Raw genomic sequence first — 20498 nt, forward strand, 5'->3', positions numbered from 1 at the left:
AAATTTCGGAAAAAAATTTTTTTTTTTGGTGCGACCCTAATATTTGTCCAGAAATAGTGTTACGAAAGTTATTTGCCATTATGGTAAAAATTTAAAATTTGAAATATGAAATAAATTTTCAGTCTAAAAAATAATTTTTTCCCGTACAACCCTAATGTTTATACATATTGAAATTGTGCTAAAAAAAGTTATTTGCCATTACACATTCTTCTTTGCATTTTACCTTACAAACAATTTCAACTTTTTCGGTACATTCTTTTAGCCAGTTTTTTTGTTTTTGTACTTGCAGCCAAAGCCGCCACTAAAATCCAAGCCGTTTTTCGAGGACACAAAGTAAGAAACACCATGAAGAAGAGCGAAACTAAATCCACCCCCACCGCTAGCGCCAACGCTGCGTCTGCTAACAAAATTGATCATAGCAAAACCGTTGCTGCGTCGGCGGCAGCTGCAGCCGCAGCCGCAGCGGCGGAGCCAACCAAAGCTGAATTAGAGGCTGAATTCGATCCCAATGACAAAGGTAGGTGGCGCTGTGCTTTTCACAAGAGACATTTTATATGTATGTAGGGTTGTGCTGCAAGAAGTTTAAGAGTGTTTTGGTTAATATACAGAGTAATGGAGGTTAACGGTAGGCGTATGATAAAAATTTTGCGGCAAACAGGCGGTAAAGTATGTAATCAAGCTCGCATGTGGTGAGCCGTGGTCAAAAATGTCCCTTTGGTATGTCTTTTCTTCTTTTATATTGACACAGCAATTTTGTTTGGTAGGCAATTTGATCATAATAGCAAAAGTTTAACAATTTGGTGGAGTTGAGGACCAACAAATATTTTTCTCTTGAACTTCACGACGAAAACAAATAATGAAAAGTTTGTAAAGATGAGGGAAATTACAAAGAAGAAAATGAAGTTAGACCATAAAACTATAAATAGTGATGGTAGTAAATATATAAAATAAATACTTAGTTTCCTTAGTATATATATGTATATATAATATAAATCATCAGCGACATGAACGGAGTCGATTTTGCCATGTTGGTCTGTATATGCGCCTACTAGTACCATAATTTTGAGATATCGTTCTGAAATTTTGCACACGTTCTTTTCTTTCCAAAAAGTTACTCATTTGTCAGAATCATTTATATCGGACCACTATAGCATATAGCTGCCATACAAACTGAATGATACAAATCAGATTTGTATGGAAAACTTTTTTATTTGTTGAGACATCTTAACGAACTTCGGCATAAATCAATATCCGAGGCAAAGCAACAATCTCTCAAAAAATTGTTTAGATCGGTCCACTATAGCATATAGCTGCCGTACAAACTGAATGATACAAATCAGATTCTTGTATGGAAAACTTTTTTATTTGATGAGATATCGGCACGAAATTTAGCACATATTCATACTCAATGCAACGTTCTATTTCTCAGAACATTTTGTTTAGATCGGACCACTATAACATATAGCTGCCGTACAAACTGAATGATACAAATCAGATTCTTGTATGGAAAACTTTTTTATTTGTTGAGATATCTTCACGAAATTTGGTATACATTACTAGCCACAATAACAATGACATCTCCGTAGGAATTGATCAGATCGGACCACTATAGCATATAGCTGTCATACAAACTTACCAATCAAAATCGAGGTAAAGCTCTTTTTATACCCTTTTAGGTTATAAATATGCAAGTGTGAAGGGTATTTTATATATACCTTCTGGTTTTAACCCACATTTGTCAAAATTCCTGTCACAACAACGGTTAAAATACGAAAACACAACATTAATATTGCCTTTCAAGTATATGATGCGCAAGTATTACATACATATACAGTCGTACACACACACGTATACGGAAGTTTGCCTTCAATCAAGTTTAATTATGCTTGAAAATTGCATTACGAATTAACTGTGTTAACAATTTCGCTCGGCTGTTGCCGTCAGCGGCAATCCCCGCACGCTAGAAGCAATTTGCGGATTGCGTATACGCCACAGCGCACCCATACGCCAGCATTAGCCTTTGTGGATGCACAACAATGGCTAAGCATATAAAGTAATAACAGTTTAGCAAAGCACAAACACAACAAAAACACATATATTACATGTATATGTTTATATATGTGTGTGTCTACAGCAAGTTTTTGACTGCCACGCAACACCTTCACTGCCACTGTGCTCGCATTGAACATAAAAGTGTTTCGCTGTCTGTGAAAAAACTTTCAGAAAATTGTAATTTCTTGTTTGACACTTGTCAGCAGTATAAAAAAATTTTGAAATTCGAAAACAAATTGCAATTAAGCAAAATATTAATTTTCGTCGAAAATCAAGCGCGAGTACTACACGGGTAACGTCATACGATGACTTCGCTTATAAAACGCGTCATTCCCACATTGGATCGCATTTTGGTGCGACGCGCTGAGGCGGCCAACGTCACCAAAGGTGGCATTGTGCTCACCGAGAAGGGTGTGGAACGCATGGTGGAGGGTACTGTTGTGGCCGTCGGTCCCGGTTCGCGTAACCCGCAAAGTGGCAATTACATACCGATGGGCGTGAAGGAGGGCGATCGTGTGCTATTGCCGAAGTACGGCGGCACACGCGTCGACATGGAGGACCAAAAAGAGTATGTGCTCTATCGTGAAGCGGACATTTTGGCTAAATTGGAGTAGTCTACATTTAGCAGGGGCGGAAGTGAAGCAAACGGGAGGATATTTGTAAAGCAAATTGATGTGCGGCTGTTATTAACATACTTTAATTTATGGAATAAAATAAATTTCTTTCTTCAATTGAAGTGAAAAAGAGTGTGTATTTCTTGTTCGGTGCATCCAGAGTTATCGTAGAGGTATGTATGTGGTCGCCGTTGAACAACGAAAATCGAAAATAAAGTATGCGACTCGATGTAATGATTCCAGCCTAATGCGTGCATGAAAAACTACATACTTCGGTACGACTCAGGTTCTTCTCCAATCGAATTTTCAATCCAGCGCACATTCCTCTATTCTTCTGTTGTTTTTGGTGTTGTTGTGTCGATCACCTAGACCTTGTTTAGGTGGAAAGACCCCAGATAAATTCCTTTCACATTACGGGTAATTTTCAGTCTTATTATCCCGCGGGAACGTGCTGTTTCGGTGAGGTTGAACCATAAGAAAAGAGGTCTAGGTGCGTCGGTTCCATAGCGCATACAAAGATGTGGTTAGAATCATGCGTGAACTCATAGCAAACCGGAAATATGTTCGGATTCGATTTTAGATATCTAGCAGTTAACTTACTGCGGTATCCGAATAGAAGTGCCGGTAGGGTCACTCTAAGTTCGCGATCGAAATCGGGATCTGCGACTGATGTGGGTGGTGGTTTGACTACAAGTACGCCATTCACTGGAAGGAATTCAAGAAACATCACGCTGAATGGCAGTGCGTGCCTATCTGAATTAAGTTGCGTACGTTGTCTGGACGATAAGGTATTCAATATCAACGCTGTAGTCTGGGAATGTTCTATTAATACTTCTTGGAAGCGGCTCCCGTTCGTTCAAGCAGACGAAGACAAAGAATATTTCTGCGTAAGCTTCCCAGCAGAAACTGACTTAGAGATGAAATCATTCTGTTCCTTAACCGGACGCATACGGACTCCATTGTTTAATGGAAGGCATCCAAAATTATTCTGGTAATGTATACATTAGGAATACTGACAAGTGTGTAGCTTCTTTGACTGCATTCCACTGCTTATGCGTCTAAGGTGCCTTTTCTTGCTAGCTCATCATCTTTACAATTCCCTGCGACTCCGCTGTGGCCCGGCACCCATACCAGTCTTTTCACAAAGACCATTGATGTTGTTGATAACGAGGTTAGGCACTACTTGGCCATCCTTAAACGCACTGTTAATGAGTTCAAGGCTAGTATCGGCGCTCTGTTATGGAATGGATGGTCACTTCTCTGAAGGAGGCTGCTCTCCGGAGCAGTAAATCTACTGCTGCCTTAGTGGCTGCAACTTCGGCCTGAAAGGCACTGGAATAGTCAGGAAGTCTGAAGCTGAAGTTGATAGTGAGCTTCTGACAGTAAATCCCTCCACCAACTTTCCTCCCAAGCTTTGACCTATCCGAAAAGAAGTTCACTAACAGTCTCTTCCAACGGCTTCTTCCCACTCACAATTCCCTCGCCAGTATATGGGTAGAGACGGAACAGCCAGAGTTCGATTTCGTGACTCCATGATTCAAGTGATCCGGTATAAAGTCAAAGTGAGTGAGGTTTTCCGAGATTTCAGGCACGTATTCTTTAAGAAACCCAGACTATCTGAGCTGTTACCAACTTTCTCAGCAATACACCTTCCGACGATGTCTGCGGACATTACAGGTATGTGCAAGATGCTGCTAAGTGCCATAGTTGTAGTGGACATTAGTGCACCACACATGTTGATGAGCACCGCTCGTTGAACGCTCTCGAGTTTCTTTGCAAGTGTTGCCTTTTCCGGAGCCCTCCACCGCATAAAAATTTCAAAGAACATAATGGGCTTGACTATGGTGTCGTGGAGCCAGAGGACCACTTTTGGTGAGAGACCCCACCTTTCGCGAATGGCTCCTCTACAGCATTACAAGGTAATTGATGCCTTTTTTGCTCTTTATTCGATATTTGGCTTCCATGAAAGCTTCCTATCCAGGATGAGCCCTACATATTTCACTGTATCTGTCGGTTGCAGACGGATGTCTCTCATTTGCGGCAGCTGTTCCCTCGAGATCTTGTATCTTCTAGTAAATAAAACCATCTCGATTTTATTTGGATTGATGGCGAGATCATTTACAACCACCCAATTTGTTAAGACGCTGAGGTAACTTTGCATCAACTCGTAAACGGTACTCAGGAACTTTCCTGTAACCATAAGCGCTACATAGTCTGCATAGGCAATCATCTGGCAGCCAGGGTTATTATCAATAAAATATAAAGTCTATACTCGTATACAAATGAGCAGCATGTGGAGCTGGGTTGGTCTAGCCACGCCCGTCTGTTCGTTTGTCTCTGTATAGACAAAGTGCTCCCTTAGTTTTTGAGATATCAATCTGAAATTTTACACACGTTATTTTCTCTCCAAAACGCTACTTATATGTCGGTACGGCTGATATCGGACCACCATAACATATAGCTGCCATACAAACTGAAATATCGGCTCGAGAGCTTGTATGGAAAACTTTTTCATTTGACGAGATATCTTCACGAATTTTGGCATATATTATTATCCAAAACAATGGCGCTTTCTTTGGAGAATATTTTCAGTTTGGACAATTTTAGATTGGACAACTTTAGCAGCTATAACTGCCATACAAACCAATTGTTCAAAATCAAGTTCTTCAATGAATAAAGAACGGAAGTTAACATTTTTTCTTGTTTTAAATAAATTGAGTGTCAAACTATATTATATAATAATGTCCACGGTTCACATATATATCACTGTATGTCTAACAAAGCTTCTTGTGCCGTTATTTTTGCCGTTAGCTTGAGCGAAAGTTGAAGTTTGAAGGAGGATCCAAAATAAATACAACGCTGTCAGCAAAGGGCGCTCTACCAAACACCAAAAGCTTGATGACAGGTCACACACATATTTGGTACAAATACATATATGTATATATGTATATGTAGATGTATGTGCATGCATACACATACACTTACACTCTCGTGTATCTTCCAAACTTTTTGCATTGAAAACTTCAAAATGGGCAAAGTTTTCGCCCTTACAGTTGACAAGTGCTTTCCTACTTTTATTTGGGGCGGCTCGGGTAACTTGTCGAAATTTTTTTTCTACATGCGCTTGTATTTCTACCAGCAATATATACAGTTATGCGATTCACAAAGCAAAGCAAAAACACTTGAACTCTGACACACTTCACACACACACACCTACACACGCGACTGCCGCTTTATGTGTGTCACTTGCTTGCTGCCGAGCTTGCAAATAGTTGAAGTCAAACGGCAGCGACGCCAACAAATTAAAAATGGATGCACAGCCTAGTGCCACGAGCGCACCAGGCACCAGGCACCAGTGGCATCAGGCAGCCCACGGCGCAAGAAGTGGATTGTATGTGTGTAAAGAAGACTCAAAGCTACAAATTGTAACTGTTGTTTTAGCATTTCGCCTAGTTTGTCTTATTAACTGACTTTTCAGTGTCGTTGCGCCGCCCTCTCCAACCTCTCCCCCAGTACATGTCATGCCAGTACATGCCTGGGTACTTTTACTTTTCTAGCGCGTAATTTTAGTCGAAATTGCTGTACTTTCGCGCGAAGTTGTCAACACCAGCGGCTTGCCGCACGCCACACCTCACTACGCTCGCCGTACAACCAAAAATATTCGACTTGGCAAACAATTTATTGCTATTGTTGCAGTTGTTCTCTACTACAGCTATTACTATTAGTCTAATTGTTGTTGCTTGCTGCTTGTATTCACGGTTTCTCAGTTGCATTGCTATAAATTTGCATTTGCTGTCAGTTGGCGCGCCCGAAATGCAACGGTGTTGGCGGCGGAAGTGTCAGCGGCAACGCAGTCAAGTCTTTGAAGTGTCACTGTGAAAGTGGCGGCAAAAGTGGAAGTGACAATGACAGCCAGCGCCTATGACAGCAGCACATGAACTGGCATTTACACTCAAATCAGCGATGCTAGAGCTTGTAGAAAGCGTTAGAGAGCACTGGAGAGCAGTGACAGAGGAGCGTAGGTGCAACTATCAGACATGAAGCAGCAAGAATTGTGCTGAGACATGTACTGAGTTAGTAAACGTAACAAATATATACCGCATATGTAGTACACCTTACAAATACCATACATACCTTATATGTACCATATAAATACCTTATATATAACTTATAAATACCATATACATACCTTATATATACCATATATATACGTTATATATACCTTATAGATACCATATACATACCATATATATACCTTATAAGTACCATATATGTATATACCTTATATATACTTAGTCATACTTAAAAGTGTTTATAACAAGTAAGGAAGGGCTAAGTTCGGGTGTAGGTTAATCGACACCTTATTAACGTCATTTACATATTTTTCAAATACCTTATTCATAATGATTTTTTCCGCTATATTATATATACTTATAATAAAAATTTTCCCAAAATAATCAATTGGAAGAAGGCGTGGTTGTGAACCGATTTTTAAATGTCATCTGGGTTTAAGAAAATATTAATCGACCTTATATATACAATTTTTAACAAAATCTGAGGAACAAGATATTTTTGACGTTTTTTTGTAGTAACGCACTTTTAGTGATTTTGAACGAGATATAAATTTTTCTATCTTTTGAACTAATAAGAAAAATAGAAAACTGTGTGTAGGAGGACCTTCCTATAGTTACAATTAAAAAAACTCATGTTTGGGCGAGCTTTCTTAGAGGTGTCTAAGAACCTATTTTTCCAATATCTTTATTTAAACTTAAAAAAGGTTTTTTTTTTTGAATCATCTTCTAATATATGTACATACCAAGTTTCATATGATATCATATTTATCATACATACCAGACGGACGGACGGACAGACAGACATTATATATAACTTATATATACTGACTTTTATATACTGTTATGTGAACAAAACTATACCTCGTTAGCAAAGTGTTTATAAAAAAATAGCCCACACATTTGTTTGTTACCTAACACCTTCGTAAGCTGTCTTCTTTGCTTCTGTGCAGCACTCGGAGCAGCTCATTAGCTGCGTGTGGCACTGTGTTGTGCACCTCTGACGCATATCCAGTCAATTTAAGCGAGTAATTTTAGCTGTGGAACACTTGCTTAGTCGCTTGCACAGTGTATCCACTTGAAAACTTGGCACGAAACGATTTTGTAATGAGATAGCCTTAATTATTTGTGTATTCTACTCATAACCTACAAATTGTGGCTTGGTTTTTATGCTAAGGAAGTTTAAAATAGAAAATATATTTCTAAGAATTTAAAGTAGTCTTTAGGTGACTTATTCCGCTAATTACAACGTTAACTCTTTCACTGTATCATATAACTACTATTACTATTTTAACTATAAAACGGTTCAGATGGAAAAGTACTCAAAACGAGAATCATTAAAAGCGTCTCCATACAAGTGGAAACATATGTACTAGGAGATCGAAAACCAATTCAGTTTAAACAGCATCAAACTCTGCCATAAAGTATTCTCACGCTTGCTGGAGAGAATAAACGTGACAACACGTGTTCTGGCAGCTGAGGTTAAGTTTAGTTTGTTGGCTGATCCAGAGATCACACTTGGGTATAGTAGCCCAGCAGTCCTTAATGAAACCCTAAGGATAGAGTTATTGTATTTGAATTTATAAGTCAGCAAAGCGCCTTCTTCTTCTTCTTCTTAATTGGCGTAGACACCGCTTATATATATATATCGTACATCTCATCGTTCCATCGAATGCGATATTCGCCGTGGCCAATGCGCAAAGGACCATAAATCTTTCGCAGAACCTTTCTCTCGAAAACTCGTAGCGTCGACTCATCGGTTGTTGTCATCGCCCAAGCCTCTGCACCATACAGCAGGACGGGAATTATGAGCGACTTATAAAGTTTAGCTTTTGTTCGTCGAGAAAGGACTTTACTTTTCAATTGCCTACTCAGTCCGAAGTAGCACCTGTTGTCAAGAGCAATCCTGCGTTGGATTTCCAGGCTGACATTATTGGTGGTGTTAATGCTGGTTCCTAAATCCTAGGAACCAGCAAAGAGCCTTCAGGCCATTAAATTTTCGCTTAGGTATTTAATTTCCATTTCCACCAGTTCGGTGGAACATCTGAAAACGTGAGCTGAGCTCCTAAGTGCTTAAGTCTAGATCTAGCAAACGCGGGACAACAACGAAGTGAGTGCTGAAGTGTTTCCATCTCGTCTACTTTCATACAACTTCTGGTGACCGGTAAGATTCTTAACCTTACAGCATGGTTACCGATAGGCCTGTTAGAACTCCTACTACTAGGAAAAAGTGAAGTCTTACTAATTGCGAAGAGCTCACAGGGTATCTTATGATCGAATTTGGGCCAAAAATTTCTTGTAGAGCATAAACCGTTGGTGACCCGCGAAGCCGAGCTATCCAGTAGCAGACAGCACGAGAACAGTGGAGCACCGATCCGTTCTTGTTCTACTCATAGCAAGGCTGGGATAGCCTTCTTTCAAAGTTCATTAGCTTCGCAGTTGTTCACATTTCCACATGGGCTACTATTTGCAGTCCTTAATGAAGCCCTAAGAATAGAGTTATTGTATTTGAACTTATAAATCAGCAAAGTGCCTTCAGGTCATTAAAATTTCGCTTAGGCTTTTAATATCCATTTCCACCAGTTCGGTGGAACAACTGAAAGTATGAGTTCCTAAGTGCTTAAGCCTGGATATAGCAAACGCGGGACAACAACAAAGTGAGTGCTGAAGTGTTTCCATCTCGTCTACTTTCATACAACTTCTGGTGACCGGTAAGATTCTTAACCTTACAACATGGTTACCGATAGGGCCTGTTAGAACTCCTACTACTAGGAAAAAGTGAAGTCTTACTAAGTGCGAAGAGCTCACAGGGTCTCTTATGATCGAATTTGGGCCAAAAAGTTCTTGTAAAGCATAAACCGTTAGTGATCCGCGAAGCCCAGCTATCCGGTAGCAGAAAACACGAGAATAGTGGAGCACGGACACGTTCTCGTTCTATGGATAGCGGTTCTAGGATGCCCTTGGTTGCAAGTTCATTAGCTTTACAGTTGCCCGCGTTTCCGCTGAGGCTTGTCACCCGTATTAGTATTATCTCAAAGTGACTCGCCGTCATTGTTAACGAAGTAAGGCATTCTTTAGCTGGCTCCGAATGCGCGGTTAATGAAATCAAGGCTAATACCAGATAATTATCAGAGTGGATAGTCATTTCTCTGACGTAGTCTGCACTTCGTAGCAGTAAATCTACCGGTCTCTTAGTGGCAGCTAACCCCGGCTTGAAAAATGTTGCAATAGTCAGGAAGTCTGAACCTGGAGTTAATAGAGAGTTCCTGACAATATACGCTACCACCAATCTTCCCCCCCCAATCTTTGAACTATTTATAAATAAGCTCACTGACACTCTCCTCCAACGGCCTCGACCCATCCACAACTCCCTTACCGCGATGTGGACAGAAAACAAGGCGCAAGAGTCTGGTTTGGCGACTCCGTGACCCAAAAATCCGATCCCAGATTCCCTGAGTCAAATTTCGCCGCCGCCACTGCGAGATTTCCAACTACCAAATACTAGAATAGGCTACAAGAATACTCAACGATAATGTAACGGGTGATCCAAATAGAGATACTTTTCTCAATAGCCTTTTTTCTGTCTCTCACGCTTGAGTCATGTCAAGAACTCATGTTATTTTTGTTCAATATTGTTTGGCATTTCATCATGGAAAGACTTACGCATGAACAACGTTTACAACTCGTTCAACTTTATTACGAAAATTCACGTTTTGTAAAGAATATATTTCGCGCACTTCGCTTAACTTATGGTCAATATAATCGGCCTATTGAGCGTACAATTCCCAACACCATCACCCATCTTGAGACCGAGCATTCATTATTGGATAATACTCGACCGAATAGACCAGATCAAGTATGCAGTGAAGACGCTGCTGAGAGCGTACAGAAAGAACGTGGAGAGTCGATTCGGCGTCATTCGCAGCAACTCGGGCTGATGTATGGAGCGATTGGGCGCATTTTACGTCAAGTTCTTGAATTGAAAGCATACAAAGTACAGCTTGTTCAAGAACTGAAACCGCTCGACCTTCCCAAGTGACATCGCGACGCTCTATGGGCGACGCTCTAAGGGTTCCAAGAAGATCCGACGTTTTCGAGCTACAAGTAAATTTTGTACAGCAATGAAGCCCATTTCTGGCTCAATGGGTATGTAAAGAAGCATTCAAGAACTTCGAAATTTATCACCCTTTATCATTAGCCAATCAAAGAACTATTTTCGGTCTATCTATAAACAAGCTCCACGCTGGCATTAAACAAATTAACGCCCCTTGCAGTCACCGAGCTTTAACCTGCTCGATTTCACAACAGAATCACTTAGATAAATGTGCCGTTATGGCGATAATCAACAGCGCCAACACAACAATAGCAAATGTCACACTAATTACCAACAAAACGCCAAATATTTAGTTATTCATTCTTTGTTACAACAACAGCAGCAAAAAAATGACTGCGCGTGCCTGGGTTTAATTGCGAGGGCAGCACTTGGGTTCGACTTTTCGGGGGCTAAAAGCCATGAGGCGGCGCGAATGCGACATTTTGAGCGCAAATGAACATTTCATATGGACAGAACAACAAAAGCGGCGAACAAAGCAACCACACAAACACACTAATGCCACCGCGCGTTAGAAAAGAGCGGGGGTAAAGTGAGCGCGGCAAACAATAGTGGCTCAATTAAAACCACACAACGCCGCTGAGCCAACGCGTGCCTTCGCGCCTTTGCTTATGCAACTAACGAAAATTAATGTAAGCTGTGGCGCATTACAGCAGCGCGGCGGAAGGACGGGCGATTCAACAAAGAAAATCCTTTTATACCAGACACTTTTGCGGGCTTTTATGGCTGCCGTCGACAATTCGCAACAATTCGGCAGTGCATTAAAGGATCCACCAGCTGGTGCGCACTTGCCAAATTAGTACGTTGCTGAGTTGGTAGCCAAGCGCAGCGCTAAAACTGCCAACCCACGCTGTAAAATCCAACAACTTATGGTCAGCACATGGCCGAATGCCAGCCACACACATACAGAGACACATAATTTTACACACACACACAGATACGCATCCATATGTGTGTTGTTCTCTCGGCTTTACAAGCAATTTTTGGCGCTTATTAGTTTGCTCGCTGTTGTTGTGTAGCACTAAGGTCGACGCGTGTGTGGCTCGTGGCTCGTATAGTTTAATTACGTCAAATTCCACGCTGCTGCAATGACAACAACAACATACTTGTTGCTGTTTTCACCACTAACAAGCAATTTGCTGCAGCAATTCAATGGTTGGTAGTGCATAAAACGTGGTGCCGCCACTCCCCCCGCCCACATGGCCATTTGGGCGCATACGAAGTGGGTTACATTAAAAATCAAACCCCATCACATTAGTTGTGTTGCGGTTTTTAGGCAGCAGGAAGCCGGCACAGCCTGCAGGCTGTGGCACTTCCGCTCATTAGTTATTGGTATTTGTGTGGCCACGCTTTGCATCGGAAGTCGCGCAATTGCGTTTGCTTTATTATAAATATTTTCTTACTAGAGCAAGTGGGTCGGAATTCCGCGGTTGCAAAGCAGAGAAGACTGCGAACTAAACGTTCAGGGTTATGGCCCAAACTCGACTTACCAATTGAATAGTAATACTAAAGAAAAGTCTTAAACTCCGCTTTGAAATTTAGAGTTTATACAGAATACGACAAAAATAGAGTTTATTAATCATCAGGTGTCCCCCTAAAATAGTATTTTATTTAAAGTTGATATAGTTTAAGTCACAAACTCGAGTTTACGCCTCAAACATCGAGTTTCCACAAAAAGATTCCTGAATTTTTTTTTTTTTTGTCTATTTTTGTATATAAATATCGCTTCATAAACTCGAGTAGGATGGAGCCATGTGTTGAAGTTCATTCCATCCGTTTGGGAGTGATTCTTTTACATATGGCTCAAGCAGCTCCCGACTTCCGGACTTCCAAGAAGTGCGATGGACGGGACAAGCACTGAGACGCCTAGGTCATTGTGCCATTTACTACAGTAGCCATTTAAAGAAGCGCAAATTAGGTGTGGAATTCGTGGTTGGAGAAAGACTCCGTCGCCAAATTCTGGCATTGACCCCGGTGGATGAACGTCTAGCCACAATCCGCATCAAAGCGAAGTTCTTCAACATATCTCTGCTTTGCGCCCATAATTCGACGACAGAAAAGGACGATGTGACCAAAGATGTCTTCCATGAGCGCTTACAAGTCACCTATGAGAGCTATACGGTACAAGAAAGCATCTTTGGCAAAAACATCGGTAAATTCAGCCTCCGTGATAATGCACCCCCAAATGTGTTGAGGCTGATCAACTTCGCCGGGGCCCGAAATATGGCTATCTATAGTGCTAGATACCAGCATTAGAATCATAGCATTTCTTTAAGCTACAAGGCTGTCTCCGGATCGAAAAGCTGCCAACAAGATCGATCAAACGGCAGATACACTTCTGCTCACTGAGAGCACTCGTCAGAAACTCGGTATATGGGAACTGTGGGAAGACATTTCATGCTCCTTATGTACAGCTGCACCCAACCCATTGGTTTTCGGAAAAGGCAAAAGAACAGCTGGTACGATGAGGAGTGCCGTGGCGCAGCAGAGAGAAAGCAGACTGCCTGCCTCTCAACGTTAAAATGGACTACAATAAGTGCGGGATAGGATAGATACTGAGATCTGAAGATACCAAGAGCAAGCCAATGGACCTTTTATATTTCAATTTGTGTCATAAGGTTTTCAAATCTCCACAAATGCTGGTTGTGCGGAGAAATGCCCCTAGGAGTAGAGTCCGCGGCGCGTTGGTATAAGTTATCAATGATACAGTTGATCTGCGTGAAGATTTCGAAAAGTCCCTCTCTGGGACCCTAAAACATTCCCGGTGTCTGACAGCAAACTTCGCAACACTGTATATGCCTTGCTAAAGTAGAATGGCATTAAGTGGCAACCTTGGCACTAGTGTGGCTTAACCAGAGCCCTCCACCAGACATATACAAAAACTGCAGTTTCATAAAGTCAAAGCATAACTTATGTTGTGTGACCCCACCACATTACAATAACTTCTTTACAATAACACAAGGCAACTATGCCTTCATCACTCTCTCCTCAACATAAGGCTTCCATGATAGCTTTCTATCACAGACGAGCCCCAAATACTATGTCTTTACGACAGAGTGAAGCCAAGAGGCTCGCAATGAGGGGAAGGTTGCATGCGAAACTTTATATCTCCTGGTAAATAAAGCGAATTTAGTTTTAAGTGAATTGAAAGCCATGCCTCTTCGATCCACCCAGCTAGCTAACACATATAAATGCCTTTGTGTTAATTAGTAAAAGGTCTTCAGAAATTTCCCTTCAACCATGAGAGCTGCCTAGGATAACACTTGACAGTCGAGTCATGTACATCTAAGATCCAGAGTAAAGGAGACAGCACCCTACCTTGAGGGGTGCCTCTATTGATCTCTCAGATTGTTATTGTTGTAGCGGTTTGACAGTCCTTGGCCGAATAAAAATCTCTCTACGTTCAGATTATGTAGACCCGACTGTCGAGAGAACGGTATGCTGACACTAAAGTGTAAAATCATAAGCCGCTCCAGTGTCTTCAACAAAAAATAGGAGAGGCTAATTGGCCTGAAATCTCTGGCATTCACGTGAGAGCTCTTATGCGCTTTCGGAATGAACTCCAACCTTCTCCAAGCCCCTGTAATGGTACCCAAGCTAACAAAGGTCACGTAGATGGGGGCCAACCAGCTGCATGACAACTTTAGCGTTCGCTGAAGTTGCGCGAGTATAATGTCATCAGCTCCGGGTACTTTGAGTCAAGTAAGAAACAATCTCACAAAAACTGTCTAAGGTGAGTTTTTCATTAGTCAAATTTAATATCGCTCGTAGTCAAAATAAGACGATCAGTTACTCCTTCCATCATTTCATTCTCATAACAGTTTGTGACCACATTTTTCTAATCAAAATAGTAACTAAATGAAAATATATCAATAGAAACATTATACCACGTAAGTGACTACTGTAAATTTAAGTGTGTTTTTATACTCTCGCAACAATGTTGCTAACGAGAGTATTATAGTTTTGTTCACATAACGGTTGTTTGTAAGTCCTAAAACTAAAAGAGTCAGATATAGGGTTATATATACCAAAGTGATCAGGGCGACGAGTAGAGTCGAAATCCGGATGTCTGTCTGTTCGTTCGTCCGTCCGTCCGTCCGTCCGTGCAAGCTGTAACTTGAGTAAAAATTAAGATATCATGATGAAACTTGGTACACGTATTCCTTGGCTCCATAAGAAGGTTAAGTTCGAAGATGGGCAAAATCGGCCCACTGCCACGCCCACAAAATGGCGGAAACCGAAAACCTATAAAGTGTCATAACCAAGCCATAAATAAAGATATTAAAATGAAATTTGACACAAAGGATCGCATTAGGGAGGGGCATATTTGGACGCAATTTTTTTGGAAAAGTGGGCGTGGCCCCGCCCCCTACTAAGTTTTTTGTACATATCTCGGAAACCACTATAGCTATATCAACCAAATTCTATAGAGTCGTTTCCTTCAGGCATTTCCATATACAGTTAAATGGAAGAAATCGGATAATAACCACGCCCACCTCCCATACAAAGGTTATGTTGAAAATCACTAAAAGTGCGTTAACCGACTAACGAAAAACGTCAGAAACACTAAATTTTACGGAAGAAATTGCAGAAGGAAGCTGCACCCAGGTTTTTTCTTAAAATTGAAAATGGGCGTGACCTCGCCCACTTATGGACCAAAAACCATATCTCAGGAACTACTCTACCGATTTCAATGAAATTCGGTACATAATATTTTCTTAACACCCTGATGACATGTACGAAATATGGGTGAAATCGGTTCACAACCACGCCTTCTTGTTTTCATGTAATTCAGAAGGCATCATTTTTATATTCTCGCAATAAAGTTGCTAATAACGGTATCTCGATTATCACTTTATCATGCGAGTGTATAAAATATTCGGTGACACCCGAACTTAGCCCTTCCTTACTTGTTTTCACTTTTAATTGTTTATAACTTGTTTAAATAATAATGAATATTTCTGGTTCTGCTTGAGGCCATAGCCAGACATCCAAAGAGTAAAATGCCGTTTGGTTTATATCGATAAGTGCAATAGTTTTGAAATGAGAGTGTCATCCATGCGAAAAAACGTGGTTCGGAGAAAAATCAGTTTAAACCAAAGGCACGCAGTAGCTGCCGCTACCGAAGGCGTTCGAGCGGCCGGATTTCCCGCAGCGCTCCTCACTCTTTTATACCAGCTTCTCGGTCTTGCTGACCTTCGGGACTAATTCTATACTATTTCTACGAGTATACAGTAGCAATTTATGAAAAAAAAAATTCGATTTTTTCAAAATTGTTTGGAGGAACCTGGCCATAAAGGAAATTCCAAGCATCGAAATAATAACATAAAAGACCATACAAAAGCCATATATACTCTTATTAAGCACAAAAAACAAATCCTTTTAGTTACACGCCCACACAAACACTCGCACGTCAATTGTGTATAAACAACCGCTGCTGCAGCCACGCCTTAAATCTGTTAGTTTTACAAACGCCGTCAAATTTGAGTTGTCGCTCCTTTGTTTGTTCCGTTATTTATTGTTCATTTAGCGCTTGTCTATTTCCACCATTGTTCTAATGATCTATAAACAGCGGCAAACGCCGAAGAGCACAATGGAGAAGCTTCCGATTGCGCCTTTGTTATCTTGCCACCAACAACTAAACTAGCTATTATCCTGTGGCTCACTGCTCGCATTCAGAGAAAGCGTAGTGTTGCGAAACGCTCGACTACAATGGAGGCAAAAGCGTATTGCAGATGATTTGATTTATTTCTTTACATCAAAATTTATTGACTGGCTACGCCCAAAAGAGTACACACAAGGGTACATACATGTATATATTTATATACGAATACTATAAAAGACCTTAACAAAGCAACTTTTGTAATATTATGAAAAAAGAATTGGTGTGAGGTTATGTGTTTATAAGACCCCAATATTTTATTACAAATATTTACTCAACTAATTGCCTAATTAATATCCTTTACGGTTCACCACAACTTACTCAAAAACTACCGTTCTTTTTGCACTGCTGTGCGTGTCTGGCGGTGATTTTGATTTATTTGCTTATCAAAAATTTCCTGCGTCAGTCCAAAAGCGTTCCTTGAGTTACGTGAAGGACAACTAAGGTTGCAGTAATGGAATGAGAGAATTTATGTTTGTGTGCCAATGTCTAATTATATTTGTGGTAGTAATTGTGTGCACGGTTTGCGTATTTTGTTTGTAATTGTTTTTGAGTAATTTCCATTTAGTAGCTGTGAATTTGAGTTATGGATTAATTTGTTTGATTAATGACTTTCACTTTAGCTTGTCACCTTTTTGGTAGAACAGTAGCTGTTGTGAGTAAGAATGGAGCATTTGTATTCCTAATAAGTATTTGCAATGATTACGTTATCGAACTATCGATAAATTATAATATTTTTTTTAGAAAAATTAGTGATAAATATTATAACATTTTTTTAGAAAAATTAGTGATAAATATTTTTGATGCTTTCAAGAGAATACAATTTTCAATATTTTTAAAATGTATCGATATATTTTATAAATTATCGATATTTTTAAAAATTATCTATATTTTAAAATTTATCGATATTTTAAAAATTATCGATATTTTAAAATTTATCGATATTTGAAAATTTTTCGATATTTTTATAAATTATCGATATTTTGTCTGCAGTCTCGTAAAATCATCCATATCACTACACAAACACAATTAAACTTTCGATAATCACGTTCGAATTTTAGTGTAAGTTAGAAATTATCGATAATATTATCAAGTCTGACACGACCATATGATTTGAATCGAACCAAGCTTTGTTTTCGCAAGAAGATTTAATGCCATTACAACGCTTACGTTTTATAATAATAAGTTAATAATGATTCCGATAATTTCAAGAGTATAAAGTTATCGATATTTTTACAAATAATCGATATTTTCTATACAAGGAAAACAATACTAAGTCCAAGATTCCAAAACTATTAAACTATCGATAAAAACTTTCGATTTTTTATAAAAATTATCGATAGTAATTCTAATGTAATTGGGCGTTGTGATATGAATCGACAGAGCTCTCTTCGCAAGAAAATTGACTATGATCACAGCGTTTTAATTTTAAAATAATTAGTGATAAGTAATTTTGATAATATCAAGAGTTTACAATTTTCAACTTTTCGTACAAAATTATCGATAATTTTATATATTATCGATAAATTATCGATAATCACGGTCGCTTTTTTTGATTTACTATAAATTATCGATAACTGATAATGTGTCTGACGGTATGATATGTAGTCAATTTTCCAAGAAAACTTTGAAACAATTAGTTTAAGTCGATAATTTCAAGAGCATAAAAATATCGATGTTTTTGCAATTTATCCACATTTTTCCATACAAGTCGAATAAGACTATATATACTAAAAAACTTAAAAATATCGATAATTAGTTTTAAAAAATGATTTATCGACTGAACGGTGATATGAGTCAAACCAAGATTTGTTTTCGCAGGAAGCTTTACTGCCATCAAAGCGCTTAAAATTTAGAATGATTTCTGATGAGTAACTTTCAAGTGTATACAGTTTTCGATATTTTTACAAATGATCGATATTTAGCATATAACAATCTAAGAATACTAACCATAATACTAAACAAAGCCCAATTACAACAGTGTAACAATCTGAACGGTTTCGGGGTTGAATCGAGCTCCAAACACCTTATTTTCAGTCTTCTAGCGACAGACTAATCGAGACGGAAAGAGGCGTCACACGTGCTTGGCGAAATGAGAATAGGGGCACCCCACAACGTTTCTTAAGTAGTGGAGTTCTTTTTCCTTATGTATGGATCTTGGTCTTTAACGACCTGCTGATAAAACTTAAAAACAGTGACTGCAGGGTGATTGTCTACGCAGACGATCTAGAACTCATAGTCAAAAGAAAGTTCTTGAGTACTGTGTACGAGTAGACGAAAAGTTATCTTAGCGCAGTCAATAATTGGGCGGCCGACAGTGGGCTCGCTAAAAACCCAGAAAAAATTTATATGATTTTATTTAGTTACTAGGAGATACAAGATCTTGGAGACACCACTGCCACGTATGGGAAGCTTTAGTGAAGTATATAGGGCTAGTCTCAGCAAATCTGGGTTTCTAAATGATCAGGTGTCTGATCGTGCGAAAATTCTGGCACACTTTGATGCGGTATTTTTAGATCATAGAGTCGACAAACCAAACTCTGGTGGATTTTACTCCGCCCACACACCTGCGAGGGAGTTGTGGTTAGGTATCGACCGTTGGAAGTGAGGTCAGTGAGCTTCTTTATGAATGGGTCAAAGCCTGGAAGGGAAGGTTGGTGAAGGGGTATATTATCAGGAACACTATCAACTTCAACTTCAGACGTCCTGACCAGTGTAGTGGTTCCAAAGTTGAGGTTGCTTTCATTAAGGTAAAGATAAATCTAGTGCTCCGTAGTGCAGTCTTCTTCAGGTAAGTTACTATTTATTTTTATAGCAGTGTGGTATCACTAGCTTCAAGCTTATTAACCGAGCGTTCAGTGCTAATTAGGGAAGACTTAACCTTGTTATCAATGGTATCGGTCACTTTGTGATAATACTATTATGGGTACTGTAAAGATGACGAGCTGGCAAGGAAAAGGACCCTAACCCCGCTATCAGTGGAATGGGAGCGAGTCGAAGTTCTCCTTTCCTTATATCCATGCTATAAGGTGGAGAATCTTACTGGATGTCAGCTGCGAAAGCTGTATGTAGAAAGAGGAGGTGTAAACATCTCAACACTTCCTTCCTGATTGGCCCACGTTTACAAGATCAAGGCTTGGCAGCTTACATTTTTAGATATCCCACCGTACTGATGGGAATGTATGTTGAACGACTTTCCAAATTTGTTTTGGATACCAGAAATCTTGGCTTAAATTATTATAATGGTTTCTATATATCATATTTGACTTTAACATCTTAAAGACTCCGCAAAAGCTCCAGTTTTTTTCTATTTAATTGGTTGGCAAGGTCTTTAAATAAGATACAGCTTTTCAAAGGAGTGCAGTATAAGTTTATGTGTGTATGCCTTTATTAGATATATTTAAATTTAAAGTTAAAATTTTCAGAAATTTTTATGAGAAAAGCTCTTTAAAGCCCTTTAAATGCATCGTTACGTGTGTAAGCAAACATAATTTAATTTTTAATGCTTTAATTATGCAAATAAATTCAAAAATACTCGCTCTTCTCTTGCATAACACTTCCACAACCCTTTTTCTTCTTTTCTTCGCTTACAATATTATATCCTCCAGCCAGAAAACGAAAATGGGTAACATTTCGGCCTGAAGCTTTACCACAAAGCACAAAGCGAAAGCCTTTCAATATTGCCAAACACACAAGTCAGCTAAAAAAACAGTATACTTATATATTAATTGCATATACTATATATATTTTTTACTCTGTATGATACTTTTAGATACAAGGTTGTTCATAATTGAGTTTCGTTTTCGTTATGTCGAATGAAAAATGGTTATAATTATATTCTTATAAGAATTTTAGACTCGACTAGAAGATATTGCAGGAACATGATTGAAATATGTACTAACTGGTCACTGCCTGGTGGCGACACACCACTTGTCCCGCATTAGCAAGACTACGTTATAAGCATCTGAGATCCCCATGGTATGATACAC

General features: G+C 39.4%; 2 protein-coding genes across 6 annotated transcripts in view; both read left to right on the forward strand.

The window, feature by feature from the left end:
• The window catches only part of LOC126755192 (uncharacterized), a 260812-nt gene that overhangs the window by 186787 nt on the left and 53527 nt on the right, over nt 1-20498 (forward strand). For all 5 annotated transcript variants that reach the window (XR_007666466.1, XR_007666467.1, XM_050467585.1 and 2 more), the window contains one exon: nt 290-517. Coding sequence is in view for 3 of the 5 variants with exons in the window: in XM_050467585.1 (XP_050323542.1) it covers nt 290-517 (228 nt within the window). In the remaining 2 variants the exon portion in view is untranslated. The remainder of the gene's footprint in view (nt 1-289; nt 518-20498) is intronic.
• LOC126755202 (10 kDa heat shock protein, mitochondrial-like) lies at nt 1429-2788 on the forward strand. The gene has a single exon (XM_050467598.1). The coding sequence runs from the start codon at nt 2358-2360 to the stop codon at nt 2664-2666; it is 309 nt and encodes a 102-aa protein (XP_050323555.1). The 5' UTR covers nt 1429-2357; the 3' UTR covers nt 2667-2788.

This window comes from Bactrocera neohumeralis, chromosome 4, assembly GCF_024586455.1.
Source record: "Bactrocera neohumeralis isolate Rockhampton chromosome 4, APGP_CSIRO_Bneo_wtdbg2-racon-allhic-juicebox.fasta_v2, whole genome shotgun sequence".
In the NCBI taxonomy this organism is placed as follows: Eukaryota; Metazoa; Arthropoda; class Insecta; order Diptera; family Tephritidae; genus Bactrocera; species Bactrocera neohumeralis.

What these genes read in the sequence shown, in the direction of transcription:
- LOC126755202 (XM_050467598.1), top strand. Translation starts at nt 2,358, where the DNA reads ATGACTTCGCTTATAAAACGCGTCATTCCCACATTGGATCGCATTTTG.